Source organism: Hyperolius riggenbachi, chromosome 1 (assembly GCF_040937935.1).
Source record: "Hyperolius riggenbachi isolate aHypRig1 chromosome 1, aHypRig1.pri, whole genome shotgun sequence".
NCBI lineage: Eukaryota > Metazoa > Chordata > Amphibia > Anura > Hyperoliidae > Hyperolius > Hyperolius riggenbachi.
This window is the reverse complement of record NC_090646.1, coordinates 338213447-338240385: the sequence shown is the minus strand read 5'-3', so window position 1 is coordinate 338240385 and position 26939 is coordinate 338213447. Positions and strand designations below refer to the sequence as shown.

Below are 26939 nucleotides of genomic sequence, written 5' to 3'. Positions count from 1 at the left end.
TCGCTTCTGTCCGAGATTTTTCTTGGTCTGCCACTTTGAGCCTTAACTTGAACTGAGCCTGTGGTCTTCCATTTTCTCTATATGTTCCTAACTGTGGAAAACAGACAGCTGAAATATCTGAGAAAATGTTATGTTATGTATCTTTCCCCTAAACCATGATGGTGAACAATATTTGTCTTCAGGTTATTTGAGTTGTTTTGAGACCCCCACGTTGCTACTCTTCAGAGAAATTTAAGAGGGAAACTTACAAATGACCACTCTTAAATACTTTCTCATAATTGGATTCACCTGTGTATGTAGGTCAGGGGTCACTGAGCTCACCAAGCGATTTGATTTCCAATAATTATTTTTAAAGGTTTTGGAATCAATAAAATGACAACAGTGCCCAAATGTATGCGCCTGCCTAATTTTATTTAATCAATTATTGCACACTTTCTGTAAATCCAATACACTTCATTTCACTTCTCAAATATCATTGTGTGTGTCTCCTACATGATATATTTAACTGACATTTTTTTATCATAACAACCAACGATTTATGTCATCACGATTAACAACGTTGCCCAAACTTTCGACATCCCACTGTACCATTGTTTACCATTAGTAACTATTAACACAGTGTAATGAAAGAAACAAGAAAAAAATATATACTTTGTATGTGTATGTATGTATGTATGTATGTATGTGTGTGTGTGTGTGTGTATATATATATATATGTATGTATATGTATGTATATATGTATATGTGTGTGTGTGTGCATATATTCTCATTCTCTCTCTCTCTCTCTCTCTCTCTCTCTCTCTCTCTCTCTCTCTCTCTCTCTCTCTCTCTCATATATTTGCAAGTGTAGGGATTGGGAAATGCATCCCATTATTAAACATGCACACAACACACCTTTGCCAAAAGAGTAACAAATCGCAAATAAAAGGAAACAAGCGTTTCCTAGCTTAATTATACATTAAACTGAACAGCTCTGTTCTTACAAGCAGAGGCCCTGGAGCTGTATGTGTTATGACCTGTGAATATTTATTTTATTGAAAATAACTGGTAAGGCAGATTAATACTTTATAAAATGGATGACTATATCGAGCAGAAAATAAAAATTGAAATTTAGTTGTTGGACTCCAGCTTGGTGAGCTTATATGCTGAATTTAGATCTCCATTTATCTTCAAGCATTTTGAATTTAAAGCAGGGATAGGGAACCTATGGTTCGGGAGCCAGATGTTGTTCTTTTGATGGCTACATCTTGTCAGAATTCTAGCGGTTTTATTTATGCAGGAAAAGCTGTCATATGTGTAGGTTTTAAGTTTTAATGTTCTATGCAAAATTTCATTGTAAACTGTAAAGTTAGAGTACTTTTTTAAAATATTGCTCTGTGACATCTCAGCATATTCCAAGCAGTGAAACTCATAATTGGATTATTAGTTACAAAAAGCCAGAACATTCTGGTTTGTTCGTTTGTGTGTGTATATGTATGTATATATATATATATTATGCATTTTGCTTAATTATTGCACATAGATATTATAAATCTAAATATTCATCAATACAGTCCTTCTAAGGAGAGCAATAGTTATTGTTAAACCCTATATAATATAATTTAATACTTTAAAATACATTTAAAAGCTGGTGATGCTTTGAGACATTGAAACATTTTCGTGAGATTGTTATGATTCTGGAGGGTTGTTGACGTGTTCTAGTCTCAGCTAGCTGATAACACATGATGTTTAGGGAACAGGCTTTATAAAAAAATATAAAACAAGGTGTTTTCCCAATTAGTTAAAGATGATTCAATGATCCCACCTGGAGGTTTCATAGTCTTATAAAATTTATATTATTAATACAGATTACATGATGAAATGGTGACCTATGCCAGTTGAAGTTATTAGATTTATTCATAAGAAAGGCAAATATATAGAACATGATTTTTTATTAAGATTTAATATGCAATTTCTTATATGATTGTTTTTAAGAAGAATTATATAATAAGCTTTATATTTAAATAAGTATATTAGAAGCCCTGTATGTTTCAATAAGCCCTATTGCTGAAGACTCACACAGGTCTGTGTTAGTATCAATTTGACCAATCTTATGTCTGGGAAAGTACCAAGACATTCCAACCTAATTAGCAGAGAACACTTTATCAGAAATGCGTCATGCATGACATTTAGTCTCAATGTCTGGGGCAAAAAAGTCAACCAGCAGACAAGATGGCTGGTGACGTCCATTTTTAATCAACTGCGTCAGAAATAACCTGATAAGAATTTTTAAACAATAATATGATTTAGGTATTCAAACATGATAAAGCATTGATACACACAGTGTCTATGGGGCCCTTCCTGTCCACCCCTGTAACACTTAAGTATGGGGTGCCCCAGGGCTCAATCCTCTCTCCCCTGCTTTTCACGATTTACATGCTACCGTTGGGAAAACTAATCCAAAAACATGGCCTGACATACCACTGCTACGCAGACGACACCCAACTATATCTTTCCTTCAAGCCTGGTGTGACAGACCCATCTCTAACTATAAACGCCTGCTTACGTGAACTACAGCAATGGATGAATGACAACTGGCTGAAACTAAATGCAGACAAAACTGAAGTCCTTCTGATTGGAGGGCAGAGCATGATAACAAAACAACTTAACTTGCAGTCTTCACCACTGGGAATAGGAGGCACGGATCTACGCAGCTCTGATCATGTGCGTAGCCTGGGAGTTCTAATTGATGGGGATTTAAACTTCAGAACTCAAATCTCTGCGGTGGTGAAATCATCCTATTTTCACCTGAAGAACATTGAAAAAATCAAGCACCTCATACCCCCAGAAGATCTGCCAACCTTAGTCCACGCCTTCATCACATCCCAACTGGACTACTGCAATGCTCTCTACACTGGCCTTCCAAAAAAGGTCTTGTACCGCCTACAGCTGATACAGAATACTGCTTCCAGACTGCTAACCAACCAACCCCGTCACTGCCACATAATGCCAGTCCTGCATTCCCTTCACTGGCTACCTATAGAATGGAGGGTCCTATTCAAGATCGGCCTACTGACATTTAAATCCCTGAATAATCTAGGCCCTGGATACTTGAAAGATATGTTACAGCTGCGTAGCAATCCCCGCATTCTCAGATCCACAGGTTCTAATAATCTAGTCATACCCAGAGTCCACTTGGAAACTTTTGGTCCCAGAGCCTTCTGTCATGCTGCCCCTATGTTTTGGAACTCCTTACCTCAACAGATCAGGACAGCCCCATCCCTGGATGTGTTTAAATCCAGACTGAAAACCCACCTGTTCAGTCTGGCATTTGCAGAAATATAACTTTTGTTGTGTGAATACTTCATCCTACTAACTACTGAATCTGAGAGAGCCTAAGCGCTTTGAGTCCTATGGGAGAAAAGCGCTATAGAAATGTTATTGTATTGTATATTATATTGTATACATGGAAACTTTAGCCAATCAGACCCTGGGAATTAGGGAAAGTCCAGATTAGGCAGTCATATTGCTTCCTATCCCTATAAAAGTAGGAGCTGAAAGCTCATAGTTTGCAGAAGCCCAACAATCTCCTGAGAAGACGCATGAGGCAGAAGCTACCTTCCCACAAGTGGTTCTAGATGCTGAAGAGATGACAGAGAAGGGGTAATATGCTTAATATTCTGGTCATTTACTTTATTAATTTTTCAGCATTAAGTTTTGTTAAGTTAGCAAGAAGTTTTTCTTTTTTAGAAGCTATTTTTTATGCTATTTCTTTAAGAAGATTACTACAAGTTTTACACAGCTATTATATACACAGCTATAAATACAGATGAGACTACTTTTGATCTTATTCTACATAACACAACTGTTATATCCTTTTTTGAATGTACTTGGAAGATTGATGAACGCTTGGCTATAAAGCCTTGATGAGATGGAATACTGTTAGAAGGAAACACTACTTGGAACTGTTCATATTTTGTATATATGCTGTATGATAAGCAAATAAAATTTTTATATAAAATCATATACTGAGTGCTCTGATTCATTTCAAAGTATACCGTCAATCTATATTTACTGTTATAGAGGGTTCAGACCCCGCTATGCTGGATTTATATGATAGCAACGCTTTAAAGGCTGGTCCTTTACTGAATTAGCAATCATGAAAAAGGCAAGAACCGCTTAGGTTTTTGACAATCTGGCTCACAGACAAATCAATAGGGGTTGATTCACTAAGTCACACTGCTCAAGCAGTGCAGCTTAGTGTGGCTGCGAAAGTAAAATTTTCAAAGTAGTGCGCGCTACTAACTCACTGTACTCCAAAACGAATAACTGCTCCAATTGTCCCACTCTGGACCGTCCGGTCCAGTGACTTTGTAGAACGAGATCCCGCACTTTGATTGGTCTAATAGGGTGCCTGTCACTTGACAAGCAGCCTATTGAGGAGCCAAAGTGCGGGGATCTCGTCCTACAAAGTGAATCAACCCCAAGTCAGCTAGCTAATTGTACAAGCTGTTAGTATTTCTCCTGTCTGGCTCTCGGGGAAAATTGCTGATGTTGCTGAAACCCAAGAGAAGCTGAAGACGTGTCTGACACTTCCGCTGCCCTGCGGATCAACTGTATACACATCACCATGGCAAAAGGGACATGAGCCCTACTGTCCCAGTTTGAAACATATTTGGCTCTCACGGAATTACATTTTAAAAATGTGGCGTTTTTGACTCTCAGCCAAAAAGGTTCCTGACCCCTGATTTAAAGTGTACCAGAGACAGGATGATTAAAATATTTGATACTTGCCTCCAGCCCCATGAGCACGCCCGAGTCCCTCGCCGCCCTTCCACGGTCCTCTGGTCAGCCACAATCAGCCCCAGTAACTGGCTCAGTTGTATCAGTTGGGGACTTCTGTGCATGTGCAGGAAGTCCAGGCATGCGCAGAAGACCCCGACTGACGCGACTGAGACAGTTACTGGGGCTGTTTGTGGCTGAACGGAGGACCGCGGGAGGATGGCGAGGGACTCGGGCGTGCTTATGGGGCTGGAGGAAGCCACTGGTAAGTATCAAATCTTTTAATTATCAGTCTCTGGTTTCACACTACTTGACTCAGTGTTATCATCATTTAGTATTTATATAGCGTCAACATATTCTGCAACACTGTATGTAGTATATTGCCCTGTCACTGAACTGTCTCTCAGAGGGGCTTTCAGTCTAATCCATGCCAAAAGTTCTTCCCATGAAAGTCCATGAAACAGTAAATGTCTTTGCTTTATACATTTAATAACACTATTTCTATATTTGTTTCCTCTCAGTGGAAGGGCACCACGCACCCTATGAAGTTGAACACTCGCCCATCTACAGGTCTTCTGCGCCACATTTTACAGCAAGTCTACAACCACTCTGTTACTGACCCAGAGAAGCTTAACAATTATGAGCCATTTTCCCCTGAGGTGTATGGTGAAACTTCTTTCGATTTGGTAGCTCAAATGATAGATGAAATAAAAATGACGGAGGATGATCTCTTTGTTGACTTGGGAAGTGGTAAGTGGTGGTCAAATTTTTAATAGTTTACAACAGGATTAGTATTATACAGTATATTAATAATGAATTCTCAAGTACCATCTCCAATGGTGCTTCTACAATATAAACCCATAAACCATTCTAAATAGAAAATTCATCAAATACCAAAAATAACCAGAAGCAATAGGTTAGAGAGTCTTGCCATTATAAGCTTATCTGGGAGGTCACAGGTGAGGCGATGCTATAATGCATGGCTATGAGTTCCTGTGTCAAATTCAGTAGGGCTTAGTCAGTCACTGTAGGAAATGTCCTAGCTTGGGTTACATTCTTGTCAGAAGAGACAATATGTTTTACATGGAAGGAAGTGATCATAGTGGAGCCTGCTGTTTGTATAATATATTGAAGAAACTGATCTTGAAAGATTTTGTAGAGACGAGTAGAAGTATAACTGACCCAAGGCAAAGATACCTAAGCTAAGCACAGAGGTGGGAAAGACTCCAGTCCCTCAAGAAAGGTGCTTCCATTCCCACAGCAAAGTCCTGGTTGTATTTAATAGGTACAGACTAACTAGCAAGCTCATGGTGAACCAGAACTCATTGGAGAGTGTGAGGGGCTACAATGGTCCTAAAGGCCCCTTACTAAAATACTAAGGAAAGCAAAAGTTTGCATTCTTAAAACAGAAAGAATTTGCGATAATTCATGTTGGAGTGAGCTTGAGGTGTCTCCCAGTGCATCACTGCTGAATATATGCAGTGTACCTCTCGGTACCTCTTGGTGTTACAAGCCCTACTCCATAGAGCCAAATTAATCCATGCCATGCACTGATGAGGATCAAACAATCCGAAACAGTCTGTATGCATGTTGGATTATTATGGCTCTGTACAAATTAACAAGCTGACACATCATTGCATTCCAGCGGTTCTGGAGGTGTGTTTGAACTATGTTGTCAAACTGTGTTTGAATATACCTTGAACTTTGAAATTAAATTTGGAATATTCACAATAGGGTCTTTTAAGAAAAACAATTTGTTGTCCGCGACTCCGCATATGCTGCTTGAGGAGGTGCCAAACTTGAGGAATGGGAACATCCACCCTAATGGAGATTAAAAATGGAAGAAAAATTCTGCAGTCAAAGCTATGACCCTCATGGTGTTGTCTTTCTTCTCTCTACCAGATATAAAGCCCGCTGTAAAACAAGTTTTTTTTATTCAATGTTAGCCATGTTTTGACCACTTAAAGAGTAACTGTCAGGCTGCAGAAGCTAATTTAAACCTCTATTCTCCTGTGTTAAACAGTTTAGAAGGAAGCCCAAAAGCCATTAGTGAAGATAAAAATCTCAGTTACCTTTGATGTGTGCTTATCTTAAAGGCTGTTCTAGACCCATAAGGACGCAAGCCGCATACTAAACTGCAAAGCATTCTGGGGCCCTCCCCTCGGCTGCTAATGAGACGTTACAGCAGCTTCTAATCCTTCCAGCGCGAAGCACTGATAAATCTCCGGGCAGAGTACACTGCAGGAGTCAGCTATTGTTCCTAGCCACATGGCTCATTAATATTCACTGCACACTGTGTTATTTAGTACCAGCTTTTCTGTGATCAGGAAGCAGGCAGGACATGACGACACATTTGACAGAAAAACATGGAGCCTGCCATGAGCTGTCTGGAGCATCTATCTCTGCATATACTATATACAAATTCTGTGAAATCCAAACGTGGACAGTGAAATGCATATGTAATGTAAGTACAGCCAATCTTTAGCTACTGATATATGTGTTTATTTTCTCTGAGACCTTATACCTAACAGCTCCTCTTTAAGTACCAGCAATCTCTGCCCCTTTAAGGACCAGTGACCGCTGGTACACAAACAGTGAAATCCTTGGGGGGGGAGGTGTTGTACTCGATGTATGGGATTTATAATTTCACCGCTGGTACACAAACAGTGGAATCCTTGGGGGGGTTACTCGATGTATGGGATTTATAATTTCACCGTGCTTCTCTTATGACATGGATGCTTTTTTTTTTCGTTCCCCCTCCTCCCAGGTGTTGGGCAGGTTGTTCTGCAGGTAGCTGCAGCCACTGGAGGAAAACATCACTATGGAATAGAGAAAGCCGATATCCCAGCGAAATATGCAGAAGTAAGTGTGCAATTGTTTGACCTAAAACTTTGGGACTGGTGCCTGAATATCCGGTAAATTTGCTGTGTGTGCAGACAGCACAGCATTTTTACTGGTACTAGTGCTAGGGGAGGAGTGCCCCTTAAGCTATTGGCACCACCCAGGTTACCCTGGTAATGCGAGTGGCGCTATTAGTGTAATGGTAGCTGCTACCCTAGAGTTGGTACTGGAAAAAGTACCTGACATTTGTGCGTTGTTCCTCATATTGCAGTCCAGAGATACATTTTGGTCTGCAGGCATATTTGGTGCTTGACATGCATCACTGGTAAGTTGTGTATGAAGAAAGTCAGAAACTTAGTTATAAATCATACTGCCTGCCTGTATTCATAAGATTCTTATGGGAATGTTCAGATGTTGATTACTAGGGGCACCACTAGCAAGTTCCTCTGTATCCCAGTACTAGGCAGTTTAAAGGGAGGATGCAACATTTTTAATAGATTACATGTTGGGTTGCATTAAAAAGAATGACCGCAACATGATAAAACACTAAGGCCCTCTCAATGAATGTTTGATCATTCTGTTGATTAAATATAGATTGGAAATAGCTGCTGTTTATTTAGATGAGCAGGTGGGAATGTGGGATGGTAGGGGAGGTGTGGGGGTGGCTGGATGCAGGTGGGAACAATACATGGTTAGTGGCTTCATAGGGTTGTACTGACACCGACAGATGGGAAAGGGATGAGTTAAGCTTCTGTCTGTGGAACACCTGAGACAATTTTCAGTGTAATGCCTAGAGTTGTCAGTTCACTCAATTGCTGCAGATTTTTGGGCATAAACCTAAGTATATAATTTTAATTTGGATATGTTTTTTAAAAGTTAAGTTGGCATATGTGGTCCTTATTATCTAGACAGTAAGAAAAAATTAACATTGCAAATAAGTTGATTCTTAAAGTGAACCTATGAGAAAAAAAAAAAACTTACCCCAGTAGAGGGAATTTTCTGGTAGATCCAGAGGCTTCTTCTTTCCTCTTGCAGCTCACCACTTCTCGCCCGCACCCACCTTTTCATGGCTGTGCTCCTGTTCATGCACCATCGCAGCCATATTGTGCAGGTGCACAGATGTCCCTCGCATGAACAGTAGCACGGATGGCCTTTGCCTGCAAAATAGCATGGAGCCACTGTTGCACAGAGGAAAAAGCCATACATGAGTGGCTCCACTGCACAGGCTTTGTACATGAATGTAAACGTGGCAATGCAGACGTATTAGACAAGCCCTTGTTGAATATGGTCGAAGTGTCTTAGTGAATTATGCAGAGTGTTCCCTCTACAGAGGTAAGTATCTATACCCGTAAGGATGAAAAAAAAGTAAGGTGGCACCTGATTTGCAATGTAAATGCACTTGTCATACTGCTTAATTGATAAATGTCTCCTTTTTTATTTTTAATCCATTAATGGCATTTGTTGTGTTAAAATGATATTTCTATGGTCCCTGCCAATAAAAAAACTGGACACACATGCAGGTTTTGTAACAGCCACTAGACAGCAGGTAGCCTGGAACTTTCCCAGTCTAAGTCTTCAGACAGTAAAATTTACATAGAATGTCATCAAAGTTCCTCTGTAGATTCGTTTTTTAATATAGCTATTTATCATCTATCCTCTTAATCCAATTTTCAATCGTCGGTGGGGCATGCACAATTGTCTCAATCTACAATTGAAATTGGATATTAGTTGCTGAATGTGCAAATGCTGGATATGTAAAGCTCAAAGCGAAATGTTAACACATCTCTTTAAATTCTGGGTGGGTTGATGGGAGTTGTGCAGTAACATTTACCATAGCTAGTAGTGAGCTCTACAGTGCACCCTGGGAATTGCTGATGAATTAGCCACCAAGTAAGGCTTTTCTCAGTGTAATCTAGCTATTGTGGTTATGGTGCTAGTATGCATTAGGTGTTCGATTTCAGCATGCTCATCTTGTTTCTTGCAGACAATGGATAAAGAATTCAGAAAATGGATGAAGTGGTATGGGAAGAAGCATTCAGAATATACAGTAAGTATTCCTAAGTGGTTGTGCAGATCATAGGTTCTTAAACCAAAAACTCTACCTTACATAGCAATATTAATCAAGCTGTACCGTGTTTTTGATATCTCTGTGGGTTTTTGCAGAATTTCATTGCATGATTTTTAATATCCTGAGTCTTGTTTGCTGCCAACTATCTTAAGTTTACTTAGCAAAGAAATGAACCGCGCTACTTAAAAACAGATGAGTGCCTACCTGTAAGAGAGTGCAAGCCCCACTTGTGGGATAAAATACACACCTAGCATACACATAACCTGTCTACCACTGGAGGATGTTGGTTTCCTGTAACAGCTTGCATGCAACTTGTTAAGTACTCGTCCCTCCCACTGCGAAGAAGTCAATCCTCCATGGGATGGGACCTATCACTAACTAAATCCTACCTATGCATATGCATAGCCTGGGCGCGCTACCAAGTAAAATTGAAAGTTGCACAAAAATTGCGCGGATCCCACTTTTTGCGCAATCTTAAGTTTACTGCTTTAAAACATTATGTAAGATAGTTGGTATGGATTCTAGAAGATTTTAAACTTGCCATTTCTTTGCAGCGCCTTCATCCACATAGTAAGGTATTGTGATGTTTTACATCAATTGCCTGCAACTTAAATATTCATTACCTCCTAGGTTTGCATCTTCACACCAGCTCTAATGCTGGGAATAAACCATGAGATTTTTTGGCAGATAGTTCGATAATTTCCGACTTGTCCGATATGATTTTTCGAGCATTTTTCTGATTGATTTCTCATGGAAGTGAATAGAAATTCATTAAGAAAAATTATCGTAATAATGACCGGACAGTAAATCTGCTGAAAAATCTCATTGTGCATTCCCAGCATAAAGTGCCAGCACCTGGGCCTATCACTTGGTCACTCAGCTATTGGTATGGTGAGGCCTTAGTTGTACACTGCCATATTGACAGATTGAAACCAGTTGGAATCTGCAGTTTGTTCAGGATGTTCTATGAAGACATGGCTTTCTTTAGAAGCTCATTTTCCAAGCTTAGTTCTAAATGCAATGCAGCCTGATACATCAATTTGGCCGCATTGTGCTTAGCTTCTTTGTGAATAGCTTCTTATGCTAGGTACACACCATACAATTTTCTGTTAGATTTACTTGCCAGAATTTTTTTCCCCAACATGTTGGAAAAAATCTTTCTGGCAGGTAAATCTAACAGAAAATTGAATGGTGTGTACCTAGCATGGCATCAATTCATCAAAGGATGCTAGGTGCACACCATACAATTTTCTGTTAGATTTACCTGCCAGGTAGATTTTTTTTTCCAACATGTTGGAAAAAAATCTGGCAGGTAAATGTAACAGAAAATCTAACAGACAATCGTATGGTGTGTACCTAGCATTAGAACCTAATACACATGTACAAGGACTGCTGCCTTCAGGGATCAAGACTGGGGGTGACAGTTTGGGGTTGTGTGCTATACAGCTGCATTGTTGGCCTACAGTTCTGTTGGCATGGAGAGTGGGAGGAGGGCCTATGGCATGGAGCTGGCAGGGTAAATAAGATAAGTGCTCTTGGCCTGCGCTTGGCTGATACTATACACTAGGCTCATTACTTGTTTACACACCGAGAACCAATTGGCATGTGTACTAATCTTCCATAGGCCTGCTGTAGAAAAAGAAAGGGAAAAGTCTGTACGGAACTCAGCCCTGAACTATCTTGATCCCTGCGGGTAACATTATTGGGGTATGTGTACATACCTTCACTAAAGAAAACTTTCTCCCCTCAGCTTTCATTCACACTGAATAAACTGCAATTATTAAACCACAGACAAGGCAACAGTGTATTGGATAAGCTTCTAAGTTAAGTGAATGCCCATGCAATGATTGCAAGAAGTGCTGGACACTTGCAGCTGGCTGCAAGCACCCTGCACATAAACAAGAACTACTGACAAGCACTTAAAGCGGACCTAAACCCAGGACTTCCTCAGTTCCAAAAAATAAGCAACAAAATAATAACTTTTACAGAAAAACATTGTTACAGCCCACAGAACGCCTTCTGATATTCTGCATTGTAGTTACTTCCTGGTTTCATGAAAGCACAGAAATGGTTAACCCTCTGTTTACATATAGCTTGTCTAAACAGCACAATCCTCGGTATAATGCTGGGAATACACGGTTCGTTTTTGCCTTCGTTTAAACCTTCGATTCGTTCGGTAAACGAATCGAGTGTTGAAAACGTATGTGAAAATAGTCATAATCTCATTATAGTTTCGATTAATAGACCCCAAAAACGAACGACTAGTGATCGAACATGTTTGATATTATCTCTCTTTATCCATCTAATCGAGCCATTGGTAGGCTTGATGGCTGTTCAGATCGATTATATATTCGTTTATGCTAGTCCGTCCCTGTAAAAAGGGATTTTCGTTTCGTTTCTTTGCAGCCTTCGATCATTGGAAAAACGAAACCATCAGAATCGAAAAAAAAAACGAAACCGTGGGTGGTGATATTAACCGTATGACCGATTATTTCGGGATCGAAAAGGACAAAAGGCACAATCGAAACGAAGGTTTAAACGAAGGCAAAAACGAACCGTGTATTCCCAGCATTAGACTCAGCTGACAGCTTAAATTACAGTGGCTAATTACTAGCATATAAGGTAGAATTAAGGTGTGTACACACCTTTAAGAGCTGTCGTCCTGTCAGGGATCAGGTCCTGATCCCCTTGAGTAACATTGCTGGGCCGGCCTGCACACACGCAGTTCTGCTGTGTAGCGGACAATGTGCTGTGTTGCTTAGAGGGGGGATGACGACTGAGGGATGACGAGTGGCGCGCGTGTGATATCGTGCAGCAGGCATGGGAGCTGCAAGAACAATGGGATCGGCATAACTGGGGTGAGTAAATCCTCCCAGGGCCAGGCGTGTGTACACTATTGGTCTGAGCCATGCTTATGCGCTTTGAGCCCTACGGGAGACAAGTGCTTTACAAATGTTATTTGATATTATTTCAAGCTACAAACAGGGTGGATTTCTCTGTGTTTTGCTTCTCTCTTGTGGAAGAGTTTAGGTCTTTACAAAGGTATCTTTGGAATTATGCCTGGAAACCATGACTGTGTTCTGGGGTTTTTTTTTTTTAGTCTTTTGAAAATTTATAATTATTGTGACTTTGTTTCTAGCTGGAACGTGGAGACTTCCTCTCGGAGGAATGGAGGGAGAGAATAGCAAACACAAGGTACATTTCTGTCTTGTATTCCCTGCTCCTTGGAATTTGTTTTTGCTGTGTAAATCCTTATGCCTTAAAGGAATACTGTAGGAAGGTTGGGGGAAAATGAGTTGAACTTACCCGGGGCTTCTAATGGTCTCTCCACCTCCCCCCCCCCCCCCCCCAGACATCCTGTGCCCGCACAGCCACTCACCGATGCTCCGGCCCCGCTTCCGGTTCACTTTTGGAATTTCAGACTTTAAAGTCTGAAAACCACTGTGCCTGCTTTGCCGTGTCCTCGCTCCCGCTGATGTCACTAGGAGCATACTACGCAGGCACAGACCATACTGGGACTGAGCAATACACTCCTGGTGACGTCAGCGAGAGCAAGGACATGGGAATGCAGGCACAGTGGTTTTCAGACTTTAAAGTCTGAAATTCCAGAAGTGAACCGGAGGCGGGGCCAGAGCATCGGTAAGTGGCTGCGCGGGCACAGGATGTCTGCAGGGGACCATTAGAAGCCCCGGGTAAGTTCAACTCATTTTCCCCCGACCCCCCTATAGTGTCCGCCTGTCATTGGCTCACCACCACCTCTGCTGTAAGCGGAGTTGTGCAGAGAAGCACCGACCCTGCATTCTCTCATCTCGCCCCACCCAGCTACTTTTTCATGCCACCAGACTACTTTTTCATGCTACTCAGCTGGAAAAAAATTCTGGGGAGAACACCGTATTGGATTCCAAAGCTGGCAGATTCGGCATGAGCTCCTGATAGAGTATTGGCAATTTGATTGCTGGTTCTCTGTTTCAGGTATGCAGTGCTGTGTTTTTAGGGGTTTTCTCCTTTTCTTCCTCTGTTGATCGCTGAACACTATCTGATCCTCTAAAAGATGTAAAGCTTCTTCCAGGCACCTAGCCCTAACCTCTCCCCTAAATATTAACCCTTCCCGACACTTAACCTCTTTCTTTTAAAGTTGACATTTCCTAATGCATAACCTTTCCTGTAACATTAACTGCTTTTTTTGTTTCCTAAACCTGGCTTTATCGTTAACACTTTCCTGAATTCTAACCATAAACTATTAACTCTGAAAACTAATACTAGCCTCTGCCCTACTATATCTGTTAACATTAATCAATACTTGGCTTTAATCATGCTTCAGCTTTCAATTTGCAATCTTTCTTCCTATCGCTAATAATTTAGCTGAAGCGGTCTGTTAGGTGCCTCCTAATAATGCACACCCCGCCCTTGCTTAGCAACCTGCTTAGAGTAGCCATGTTTCAGTCCTGTTTTTTTTTATTTATTTTTTTATATTTATTCTTTAGCGATTTAGGGTCCTAAGAACAATATACTTTATTGTTCCCTTACCATAGTAATGCATTGTTTATGGTGTTTATGTACTTTGCAAGAGGCATTATAAATATACATTTTCATAAAAGTGGAATTTACATGCAGCTACTTTTCCTTTACACAAAGGTTTCATTTCAAATCGCATAGTCCCCCAGCAAAACTTTGATGCCCCCCTTTTCCTTGTCTCCTTGTTGACTCTCATTCTGAGGCCTATTTGCCAGGGGTCATATAACAAGTGTGGCCAGCATGATCTCTCTTCTTCCCCCCTCCCCCCCCCCTCCCTTCATTCCACTCATAACAAGTGTGACCATAACACCTGAACTGGTGGATAGAGGCCTGTATTAAAAGTTGGGTAAATAGTTATGGTCCTCCACACCACTTGGCCCTCCCCAGCCTCTGACCCTATTGTTAAGCTCCGTTCTGCAAATTGTGTTCTAGTTGGGCAGTCATGCTAAAGAAAAAATGATAGAATATTTACCTCTAGGTGAACAGAAAGTCTAAAGAGCACTCAACAGAAATAACTATTAGTATATATAATACTGTAATTATTATAGTTTTATAACTGTTCTTTCGTTACAGTGAAAGCAGGACAAACCTCTGCATTACTTCCATAGCTATGCTATTTGTATTAGTATGCTTTTGGGTGGCAGAGACACAGCATGTCACACCTAGGCAATAGACCTTGTGGGGATTGAGGCCAATTTATCAGGAGAGGGATGAACTAAACTGGAGCTAAGGCAGAGCAGATGTTCAGTGAAACCAATAACCATTCTTATTTCATTTATCAATCCTGTATCTGACCCTGTACAACAGTGGTTTTCGGTTGCCTTCATCAAAACCTTATGGTAGTGCATAATTATGATTTTCTATGAAAATGTAAGATAATTTCAGGTAATCCACTAATGTAATTCACGCCCACCATTAAAAAGAGTTTAGGGAGTTTACTGGTGGCACAAAAAAACCTGATTGGTTGCTGTAGTCAAATGGTTAGTGTTTGTACCAATTTGCCTTTATCTTGATAAATTTTTCCCAGTAAGGTCTCAAACACACTAGAAGCCTTTTCTAAGCGCTAGTGATTTGATCAAGCTCTTGCTAATGCAATGCTAAGGGGGATTTTTATAAAATCACATCGCTTAAGTGGGATCACACCCATAGCATTACATTAGCAAAAGCTTTTCAAATCACAAAGCGCTCAGAAAAGTGCTCCTAGTGGGTTCCAGGCCTAAGCTTTTTTAAGCAGCTCTAATTTGCAAATTGGCAAGCTCCTGTAAAGAATGTTTGAACCTATTTATAATTTGAGATGCTGTGCATGCTTAGTTTTAGTTTGGGGAACACAATCTGCTGTGTACTTATTTTTGTGCATATTGATTTTACTTGGTGAAATAATTTTTCATGGTAGTTGAGTTTACATTTAGGATTTCAACCAGAATACAGAGAAATCTGCTTTACTGCTTTACTCAGTTCTTATATTGTTCTTGTTTTATTCTGTATTGTTCCTTACAAGTAGTTTTTGAAATTGCATTACATTTGTGATTAACTGAGCATTGTAATCACTCAGAAATAAAATTTAAAACTCCTTCCCAGATTTGGCAGTTATGTTAATAACGTTACATTATGGTTAAGATGACTTCATTGTTCTCAAACTTTCCTGCATAAGAGAGCACTTTATATAGACTCCAATGGTTAATGTCCTCCAAGTAGAATTCTTATCTGCTTTTTAAACCTTATACATGTGTACAAGCCCTTTAAGGACTTACGAGCACAAATAGGTAAAAAAAAAAGAACCTTAATCACTTTTAAATGCACGGAGGACGCCATCCGCGTCCTCCGTGCTGTTCCGCCGGGTCCCCGCAGTGTGATAGCCCCCCGTGCCGCTCCCGACCCCACGGACGGGGTCTGGCTCCCCTTCCTCTCCTAAGATGGCCGCCGGAGCTGGCCGCTGCTGCGCAGTCCGCATACACGTCAGTGCGGCTGCGCAGCTCTAGGGCCTCCCCGATCCACGCACAGTAGCGTGGATCGAGGGGGGAGGCCCTAGAGCTGCGCAGCCGCACTAACGTGTATACGGACTGCGCAGCCGTGGCCAGCTCCGGCGGCCATCTTAGGAGAGGAAGGGGAGCCCGACCCCGTCCGTGGGGTCGGGAGCGGCACGGGGGGCTATCACACTGCGGGGACCCGGCGGAAAAGCACGGAGGACGCGGATGGCGTCCTCCGTGCATTTAAAAGTGATTAAGGTACTTCTCTTTTTTTACCTATTTGGGCTCGTAAGTCCTTTAAGTTTAAATAAATATGAAGTCCATTTTAATATAGATATTAAAATGTCAGAAGTTAAATAATCTACACCATAAGCTTAATAACAATACAAAGAATGTTGCAACACAGCCCTTTGTGTTTTCTCAGGTCATTTTAGGGTAGGGTGCTGCTTTTTGTGAATGCTTTGTTGGTTTTTAAAATTCTTTATAACTTTTTATTTTTGAGTGGGAGGATGTAGCTGGTTGGACAAACATCATGTTATTTCCAGAAGTAACATTACTGTTATCTTGCAGTGTTATTTTTGTGAATAATTTTGCCTTTGGTCCTGAGGTCGACCACCAGCTAAAGGAGAGATTTGCCAACATGAAGGAAGGTAAAGTATTGATCTATATAAATTATCATTGGAAAGAGTCTTCAGTTTTGTATTTTTGTTTTTGTCAAACAAGGTGTAAGATGGTGCTTCAGAATTATTTGAATGTATTAAAAAATGTTTTTTTAATCTACATTTCTTCAAAGCACAGAAAATGCATTTTCATTGACTATGAATAATGTTGCATTTAGTAGGCCTAGTTTTCAATACAGGTAACATCCCAGTCTGTGGTAGTGTTTCTAGACCTTGCAAAAGGTCTGTTTTCCCTGACGTGACACATTGGTAATTATTCAGTCTATAATAAACCTGATTAATGCGTTCACAGTGAAGGAAACTTAAAAACCTAGTACTGGATGTACTGCAAGGGTTGAAAAACACTAATATAAGGGACCACTGGGGAATTGGGTTTCATTGAAAGAATAAAGAAGCAGGTTGCGCTGTTAACATAAGTATTTGACAAAAAAGTGAGTGTAAAGGAAAAGTGAATGGGATAAATCCTAACTCCCTCTCTGCACCTTAAGTGTCAGATTTTGAGTAGCATGTTTTTCCAGTTTATGCTGAAAGCTGGTTTTCTTGCATACATTGGCATCTTTGTCCATAAACATTTTTCTCAGTTTTATGCCTATGTTTCTGGTGCCTCATTCGTGTTAAAAGTTACAGCACTTGCATCATACAGTGCATTTCTTTAGCTTTGTTCACGTCACATACATTGTGTGGGCTGATAAATCACACTGCAGGACTAATTGTATTGCTTTTATCCCTTCATTTTCTTTGTGTGTGTGCATGGTATAATTTATGGTACCATTTATTGTAATTAATGTGAATGCAAATATATGTAAATTATATTGCACACAATCCCTGGTCATAACAGGATGATGTGAATGAGGACTTGATGGCCAACTCTTTTTGGTTGAAATTTCATTGCTTATTGCCAGCGATGTACCTTGAAGTTAAATTTACTGTTTTTGTATTTCACACACATAGGCATAAAACTCTCTGTTCTGATCAGTTCTCATTTTTTTTACGTGGTTTTACTAGGGTAGTTGAGGTAAACTATTAAAATATAGGTGTACTTATTCCTAGATGGGGGTAAAAGATCTTAATGTAGTGCTATGATCAGTAATGCAATATATTTTACCGTAACTCATTTTTTTTTCTTTGCCTAATTTTAACATTTGAGCACGATAGTCATGTACTACAGTGTGAATATCTGGTCATGATATGATTTTGCCCTGCACTTTGCAATTGTTATTGCTCATATTTTAAAATGTAAAAGGTCAGTCAGTGGTTCACGTATATTTGCTCAGTTTTAAGCCATTTTGGCCCAACGTAGGTTTAAGAACGCTTCCTATTTAAAGTCTTGCCATTTACTTTAAGATAAATGTGGAAGTTTTAATAACGGACTTGTCATAGTGTAGGTCAGTACACTTGAGCATCATTTGTTTTTGGTTTGCCATTCTCCTTTGCTGTATAAAATTGAAAGTTCTGTATACATGTGTCGTGTGTCTGTCTAGATCTCTTCCCCCAGTATCAACAACCGGGCTTCTTTTAACAGCAGAACGTTGATTGCACACTTTTGCTGTTCTTTATATTTGCCTTAATAACAAATCACTTTTACTATTATTTTACTTGAATTTGTTGGATCTGCACTGTTTAGTCATTCTACACTTGTATTTGACTTTTTAATATTACCTTGTGATAAGTTGACATACTTATTGAGTTCTTAAAAGGGCACTATGAAAAAAACTGTAAACTACAAATTTTATACATACTTAGATGATCATTTGTTCCAGAGTAAAATGTGCTGTAAATTACTTTATTTCAATGTAGCTGTCACATAAATTATTTATAAATAAAAGGTTTTGGACCAGCCCTTCCACTCATGGGCACATACATCCAAAAGATCTGCACACTCGCTGTAGACCAAGTCCACTTTTATTCAAAGATTGTGACACAATTCCATTCCATAGACCAACGATTCGTTTCGTGGCCTTCCCTTTGTCAAGGTAACAACACAGAATAGTGGCAACACGGGACCCCGAAACAAATCATTGGTCTATGGTCAGCAAGTGTGCGGATCTTTTGGATTTATGCAGACTTGTTGCTCTGATCCTGCTCCTCCCAAGTGGTGTGCGATTATTCTTCTGCAAGTGGCTTCTCCTCATAGAGGAACCTTAAGGTTTACTTTAGGGCCCAATAACGCAGCTTGCAGTACGATTACATTTTGAAGCCTTCTCCTAATCGCAAGGGCACTGTGATCAACATAGTAATCGTAGTGCTCTTCTGACACTGCGGCAATTCCGTTCTCACTCACTCACAATCTTAGTGCATACAGCATTTTCCCTGCGTTTGCGTTAAAGAACACGTCCATTAAGACAAAAAATAAAAAAACCACTTACCTGGGGCTTCCTCCAGCCCCTTGCAGCCATCCTGTGCTTTCGCCGCCGCTCTGCTCCATGCTGGTGGCCCGAGGTCCTCTCTGGTACAAGAGACCTACTTGCGCTCCAACGTGCGGCTCACGTAGTCGCGCTGACATCAGCTGGACTGTACTGCGCAGGCACCGGAGGGGACCGGTAGCCACCCTAGCTGCGGCGATGGCACAGGACGGCTGCCAGGGCCTGGAGGAAGCCCCAGGTAAGTGAATTTATTTTTAGTCTTCCTGGACCTTCCCTTTAAATCAAGACATACAAGAAAATTGCATAGCAAATGGTGCTATGCGATTTCCTTGTGATCTCTCATGATAAAAGTCCTCCTGTGTATTCCCCCGCCTCAGGTTTTATTGGAATAGCCGTATGCTTGTTCCAGGGTTTTGATTCTGACTCTACGTATGCCAGAAGATCAACAGGACTGCCAAGCAACTGCCATTGTTTACAGGAAAATAAATGTGCATATGTATCCCTAACAGGAAAGGCCCCTTGGCGTACTGAGGGTTAAAAATTAAGGTTAATCCAGTTCAATTAAAATATAAATAGTAAATATAAATGTAAGCAAACTGCTTACATGACACCTGCGTGTCCCTCGCTCACGTATAATATATATTGTCTGTTAGAAACTGTTCTAAATCACCTTGCTTCGACACCATCAACTTCTTATAGTTGCGTCTCACAGACTGTGAGATAACTTGACTCTCAACACAGCAAGCAGGAGATAGACTTTTCTCAGGCTTTTTCAATGTTTACGGAGTTTATTCAGAAAACAGAAATACAGATAGATACAGTTCATCATATCCTAGCCACGCCAATCTTCATGTTGCGTTACAAGCTTCTTGATTAAACTTCCTGCTGAAGTCAATCAGGTACCTTCTTTCTAACCTACGTTACACAAGACTACCTATGTACAGCATACATTATATAAGATTACAGAAAGGAATGAACATACTTAGAGGTTCCAGTCAGCATTTAGAGCTAGTGTGAAAGTAAGAAGCAGAGTGAGCTCCCATCGCTCACTCGGGCTTTAATACCGACTAGAAAGAGTTAAATATGACATCATCTTCGCCATCCCCTAGATCAGACTATTGGTGGACCCACTCGTGGTGTCATCATACACACCTACCCAATTAATATTCAATGCGGCTTTTGCCATACATACAAGAATGTGGTGTTTAATAAATATGGCTGATGTTTATTGTTCTAGTGGTGTACATTCCCAGGTCAGGGAGACCTGTGGCCTTGTCCATAGAACAGCTTCTTGGTATGTTCTAGTTATGACAGAACTGAAGATTTTCTCTCTAAGAGAAAATCCTCTTAAAGGGCCGGTCTGCTCCTCAAGCCTTTTTGACTAACTCAGTCCAAATAACTGAGGCCTACTTAAATTATAACATTGTCATTATACATGAACACATTAATTTACAGCACTGTCATGTCATATGTGTATTGCGCTGCTATTTATATTTTAATTGAACTGAATAAAAGTAAAATTTTAACCCTCAGTGTGCCAAGGGGCCTTTCCTCTTAGGCAGGCATGGGCAAACTTGGCCCTCCAGCTGTTAAGGAACTACAAATCCCACAATGCATTTGCCTTTGAGTCATGACTGTGGCTTTCAGACTCCTGCAATGCATTGTGGGACTTGTAGTTCCTCAACAGCTGGAGGGCCAAGTTTGCCCATGCCTGCTCTTAGGGATCTATATTTATACCAGGGCTGTGGAGTCGGTACAAAAATCATCTGACTCCTCAGTTTATAAAACCTTGGACTCCTCTACGACTCCTTAATCAAATACTTACCAGGGCTGTGGCTTTGGTACAAAATTTATCAGACTCCTCAGTTTATGAAAACACCTACTCCGACTCAAGGTACCCAAGATTGCTGCGACTCGTCGATTCCACAGCCCTGATTCATACTCTATTTCCCTGAGTACTTGAATTCGTAATTTAAGAAAATAAATTTGGCAGCCTCCATATCACGCTCACCTCAGGTTTATTTTAACCACTTGAGGACTGTGGGCTTACACCCCCCCCTAGTGACCATGCTATTTTTTACAATATAGACCACTGCAGCTTAAAGGCCTTGCTGCAGGGCCATACAACTCAGCACACAAATGACCCCCCCCCCCCCTTTTCTGACCACCAACAGCTGGGATGTTTATTTTTTTATATTTGTTTCTTAATAAATGTTACTATTTTTCTTATCTCCCCCCCCCCCTCCCACCCCCAAGCCAATCGCAGCGATCACCTCTCATAGACACCAGTCTATGAGAGCCGATCGCTCTCCTGCCTCCCAGGTGGACAGCCGTGTCACATGGCTGTCCCCAGTACAGCGCTGCCGTACTGAGAGATTGATGGAGTGGAGCTCCGTCATTTAAGCAGAGATGTGCGTGCATCAGCGCATGCGATCTCCTGCAAAACCCCGCCCCAGGACTTGACACTAATTGGCGTTGGGTGGTCCTGGGGCTGCAGCTGCGTTCACGCCAATTGGCGTGACGTGGTCGTTATGTAGTTAAGATAGGACTGGTTTTTACTACCATAGGATACCCATTTATCTTGCGCATATACATTCCTTTTTCGATTTCTTTTTGTGGGGCGATCCTGGGTGCCTCCTACTCTACTTTGTCTTACTTTTCCCCCTATCTTGGAGGATCCCACCCATGTGAGTAGTTCTTTCCAAGGAGCACCAACCTTCACCATACCTTCTCAAGGCTGATTGGGGACGGTACTTCCCCCACATGCAGATCTGAGTGGTTGCCTCTGACACAACCCAACCTTGAGTACTGTATATCGACTTTCTATACTATACTCTAAATTGGATATCAATGATAAAACATCTGATCAGGCTCCTGGTGTCTTTGTATTTATCTCCTCTACAAGCATCAGATTTAAAATACTTAAAGTGGTCTGAAACTCCGACATAACATTTCCTACTTTTTATTACTCATACAGTTATCATATTTGTTTTTGTGCATATGTAATATTGTCTGTTTACAAATTACAAGTTTCCAAAGTGTAGTTTATCGTACCCTGAAAGCTGGCATTGCATTTTATTCAAACTGCTTTTTCTTATATATTAACATCTTCTGATGAGCTTTTCTGAACTGTGTACGTGTCTGAAGCACAGAGAGTTCCTTTTTACTTGTTAGACTGTGTTTACACACATTGTAACAACATTGTAATGTAAACAAAGATACTGTTATCTACAGTTTGGATGCAGATTGAATCTGAATAGCAGGACATAGTGCTTTTGTTTAACCATTTCAGTGATGTTCTGCTAAAAAGAAAAATCTGGGATAGTAGCTTTGAAGCTCTAAGGAATCTTTTAGAGCAAACTAGAAATACTGGCTCTCAGACCACTTTAATGCAAGAGACAGCTGCCTAGAAAGAAAGTTTTGTAGTACATTTTAGTTTTGGGACAAATGTACATCCTGAACATATGTATATTACATTTTACAGTTTTTCTTTATAGTGCCCATTTAGGGTAAACCTATCATGTTAGTGGCTTTGGCTCTGACACCCCTGTGCCAGAGCAATTATTAAACTATTAATTTCATTAAGTGGTAAAGGGCACAGAATCAACAGCTAACAAATGTACGTACAGGCAATCGATTCATTAGATACAGTAGTTCCTAATTATCCCTCGTGAAAACGGTCAGTTCAGCTGCTAAATAGTGCTGTTTAGCGATCTGTCAAGATATAGGTCTTAATCACTATAATCAACAAATGAGCACTATTTTATGTTCTACCTGCTATGGATGCCACTTGCTTGAATGCTACTTGTCATTTTTCCTCTGTTGGAAAGAACAGGCTGCTCATGTGTACCCAAGCACTTGTCTGTACAGGGATTGCTTCTTATGCTTTTGGTCCAGAGCAGGCATCAATAGTCTACATTAATGGAGTGTCTCATAACTTAAAGGACAACTGTAGTGAGGTATATGGAGGCTGTAATATTTATTTCCTTTTAGCTATACCAGTTGCCTGGCAGCCCTGCTGGCCTATTTGGCTGCAGCATTGTCTGAATCACACCAGAAACAAACAATGCAGCTAATCTTGTCAGATCTGACAATGTCAGAAACACTTGATATGCTTCATGCTTGTTCGGGGTTTAAAGCTAAAAGTAGGAGGATCTGCAGGACAGCCAGGCAACTGGTATTACTTAAAAGGAAATAAGTATGGCAGCCTCCATATCCCTCTCACAACAGTTGTCCTTTAAGTTCTTCCTTTCTGGGGTTGGGGTGAGCTTTATTACTCATTGTTACATGCTGGTCTCTACCAAGTACGGGTTGTGCCATCTTCTCTTTGGATAAATCTACCACATTTCGTAGTTCCCTGTTGGGAGATGTAGTCCATGGATGTGAAGACAGAGATGTACTTGCGTCCATGGACTACATCACCTGGCAAGTGTTGCTGTTTACATGCAAGGGACGCTCCCGGAAACTACAAACTGCAGCAAAATGGTCCGAAGAGAACATATTGCATCTAGTACGGGCCTGGTACCAAAGGAGCTGCACTCTGTAGGTAAATTTGTGAGGCTCACATCAGCCCCCCAACAGCACACTTCATTATGAACCTTCCTTATGGGGAGGCTCATTGTATTTATACGCATGAGTAAGCTAAAGCTATTTGTGTCATCTTAGAGTCAGAATTGCATACTTTTTTTTTTTCTGCTGACCAAACACAGATTTGATCTAATATCTCCCAGACCACAGAATTTGCATAGCGTGCATGTGTTACTGAAGCACATGTGTAATGTAGCTTTTCTGCATAGATTTCAAATTGCCAGTCAGGTACTAAGAAAAAAATAAAATGAATGAATGAATACAGAACAACATGCTTTAAAATTATCATAAAAATGCAATGCTCTTAACTGCACATCTTTATCATTAATCACCTGCACGGTTTGTAAATTCTGTGCTCTGGAAGATATTTCACAGATCAAATTTGCCCTTGTGTGGGTAGCATTATTTTGTGTGATGTGCCCAGTTCCTTAGATGTCTTCACTTTCAGAGCTAAACATTTCAGAAGAGGAAGCCTATTAGCCTGCTAGAGCTTTTTCAGTAGATAAAACCACATCATTTGCAGGGCCTCCTTAACTTCTTTTTTTACAGCAGTGTTAAAGTACCCATACACTGACTCAAATTCCCGCCCATATACAGCAGATTCGATCACTGTGATCAAATCTGCTGTGAAATCGATAATGCAAATTTTGACCGATTGCTATCCGACAATGGTCGATTCAGTGGATCGGTCCCAACGGAAAAATTTTGTTTGCCAGTGGGTCGGGAGCCCTTCGCTAGCGGCGTTTGATTCAGCGATGACCGACACAGCAATAACATCACCTGTCTGGCCGGTGTGAATCCCCGGGTCCGTGCTGTCACTTATTTTGGCTGGCCTTCTTTTCAATATCCTCTTCACTTCCTGTCTCGTCCTGTGACAAGCCGAAGTTCAAATGTAGAGCGCCCTCTACTGTTTAAACTTCTGCTTGCCACAGGATGAGACAGGAAGTGAAGAGGACACTGAGGAAAAGAGAGACTGCGCGGATCCCATGGACTTGAGCCGGCCGGACAGACGTGATGTTATTGCTGCTCGCCGGGGGAGCAGGAATGACCCGGGGGCAGCGAGGCAGGCGGCAGTGGCGGCTTCACAGGTTTTGAATCTATTTCATGCTGAAATCGATTCAAATCTGTGTGCAGTGTATGGGCAGCCAATAGATCCCTCTGTGATCATATTAGATCAGAGAGGGAACTATCTGTTAGTCGATCTGGTGTCTATGGACCCATGTATGGTTACCCTTAGCCTGATGGCTTCTGTTCTATACATGAACAATGACCCTGCCACTGCTATATGAAAAGTGATGAAGAGGGCAAAGTCAATAATGCACGCTACTTGTCATGAAAGAATGGATTTTAAAAGTAAACTTGTTTTTTAAGGCATAAATGTTCGAGATTAAGATAAGAAACTTGAAGGGGGTTTATGCCGTGTGAATAAAGTAAACCTGAATTATTTCAAACAAAAAATAAGGATGCATTATCTACAGCTTTACTTACCAGTTTCTTCTGTCATTTTGTTTTTGAGTCCACACTGTTCCTGACTTTTCTGAACTTCTGGGTAGTGGAAGAGCATGCATGTTCTGCTCTTATATCATCCTCCAGCATCTGCAGCAAAATGGAGCCAGGTTCCTGTGTGAGGAGGATATGAGGCAGAATTGCCAAAACAATTGAGCCCTTGGTTCTGTTTGGATCTGCCAGTGCTTCCTTATACTTTTTCTACAAAATGACAGTGGGGGTTGTTTAGTAAATGATGTAGGTAAATGTTTCTAGATAGATTACTGACAGTTTCTAATTTCTGCCCATTGCAACATTCCTCCCCCCCCCCCGCTTTTCATTTTTTTCTTTAATATAATATAAACAGAAATGTTTGCTTAAGATTTCTCATATTTACTATCTTTTGTTTTTTTATTTTACCCATTACTGCGTGTTTAGGTGGAAGAATTGTATCATCAAAGCCCTTTGCACCGCTTAATTTTAGAATTAATAGCAGAAACCTCAGTGGTAAGTTAGTCTCTCTACCTCTTCTTGCTAACTATTGTCATACATGGGAATCTCTTATGAATGCTGTACAGTGTAAGATACAGACATGGGTACATGTATGACAAACATAAATGACAAGAGCCAAGCATTTAACAACATTTTTAGTGGTGCCAAGAAACAGTAGCGGAAGAACCCTTTCTTTATGAACATACTGCAATGTGCAATCTAGGATTGTTGGTTTGGTCAGATGTGAGTACTTTTTCTGCTGATAGTTTTGCATACTATTAGTAAATACAGCAGGGATACCAACGAAGGCAATATTTACTGCATAGTTTTCAGATAATTATTGTTACGTTGTAAGTGAACTTCATTTTGAGCCAACAGTCAGGAAGGTTGGATTACTAGGGCATTGTGGCTCAATGTAATGTCTCGTGAATTTCATTAAAGGACCTCTGTCACAAATCTTAAAATTTAAAATACATGTAAACATATACAAATAAGTACATTTTTTCCAGAGTAAAATGAGCCATAAATTACTTTTCTCCTATTTTACTGTCACTTACAGTAAGTAGTAGAAATCTGACATTACCGACAGTTTTTGGACTAGCCCATCTCCTCTGGGGGGGGGGGGGGGGGATCTCAGTTTTTTTTTTTTTTTTTTTTTTTTTTTTTTTTTAAGCACTTGGTGAATGGCAGTTGCTCCGTTCACCTGCCAAAAAAAGTGCAGCGAGCAGGGAGGCTGGCCAGCATCTTTCTATGAATCTTTTTCAAGGAATGTCTTTATAAAGAATAAAGGCCATGCTGAAAATCCCCTGTGAAGAGGTGGACTAACCCAAAACCTGTCGGTTCTATCAGATTTCTACTACCTACTGCAGGTGACAACATAGGAGAAACGTAATGTATGGCTCATTTTACTCATGAAGAAATGTGCTTATTACTATGTTTTCAATTTTAAGATTTTCGTAAAAGTTCTAATTTTTGGTGAGTAATATTGGCAGTCTTACAGTTCATGAAATGGAGTGCTTCTTGTGGTTTTGAGTTTGTGTTCATTAAATGTTTTCAAATTATTTCCCAGCAGAGCCTTTGCATAGTGTGGGGTTTGATTTTGAATTAGGATACCACCATTTATTGGCTAATTTAAGAAAAAAGTAAGCTTTCAGCTAATAAGCTTTCATTAGACTCTATT

General features: G+C 40.5%; 1 protein-coding gene across 2 annotated transcripts in view; it reads left to right on the top strand.

Annotated features, from left to right (window-relative positions):
- Positions 1-26939, top strand: part of DOT1L (DOT1 like histone lysine methyltransferase) — a 229520-nt gene that overhangs the window by 115443 nt on the left and 87138 nt on the right. For both annotated transcript variants that reach the window (XM_068233968.1, XM_068233967.1), the window contains exons 5-10: positions 5283-5511; positions 7529-7623; positions 9587-9649; positions 12810-12865; positions 16723-16802; positions 25706-25774. In XM_068233968.1, coding sequence (XP_068090069.1) covers positions 5283-5511; positions 7529-7623; positions 9587-9649; positions 12810-12865; positions 16723-16802; positions 25706-25774 — 592 coding nt within the window. The remainder of the gene's footprint in view (positions 1-5282; positions 5512-7528; positions 7624-9586; positions 9650-12809; positions 12866-16722; positions 16803-25705; positions 25775-26939) is intronic.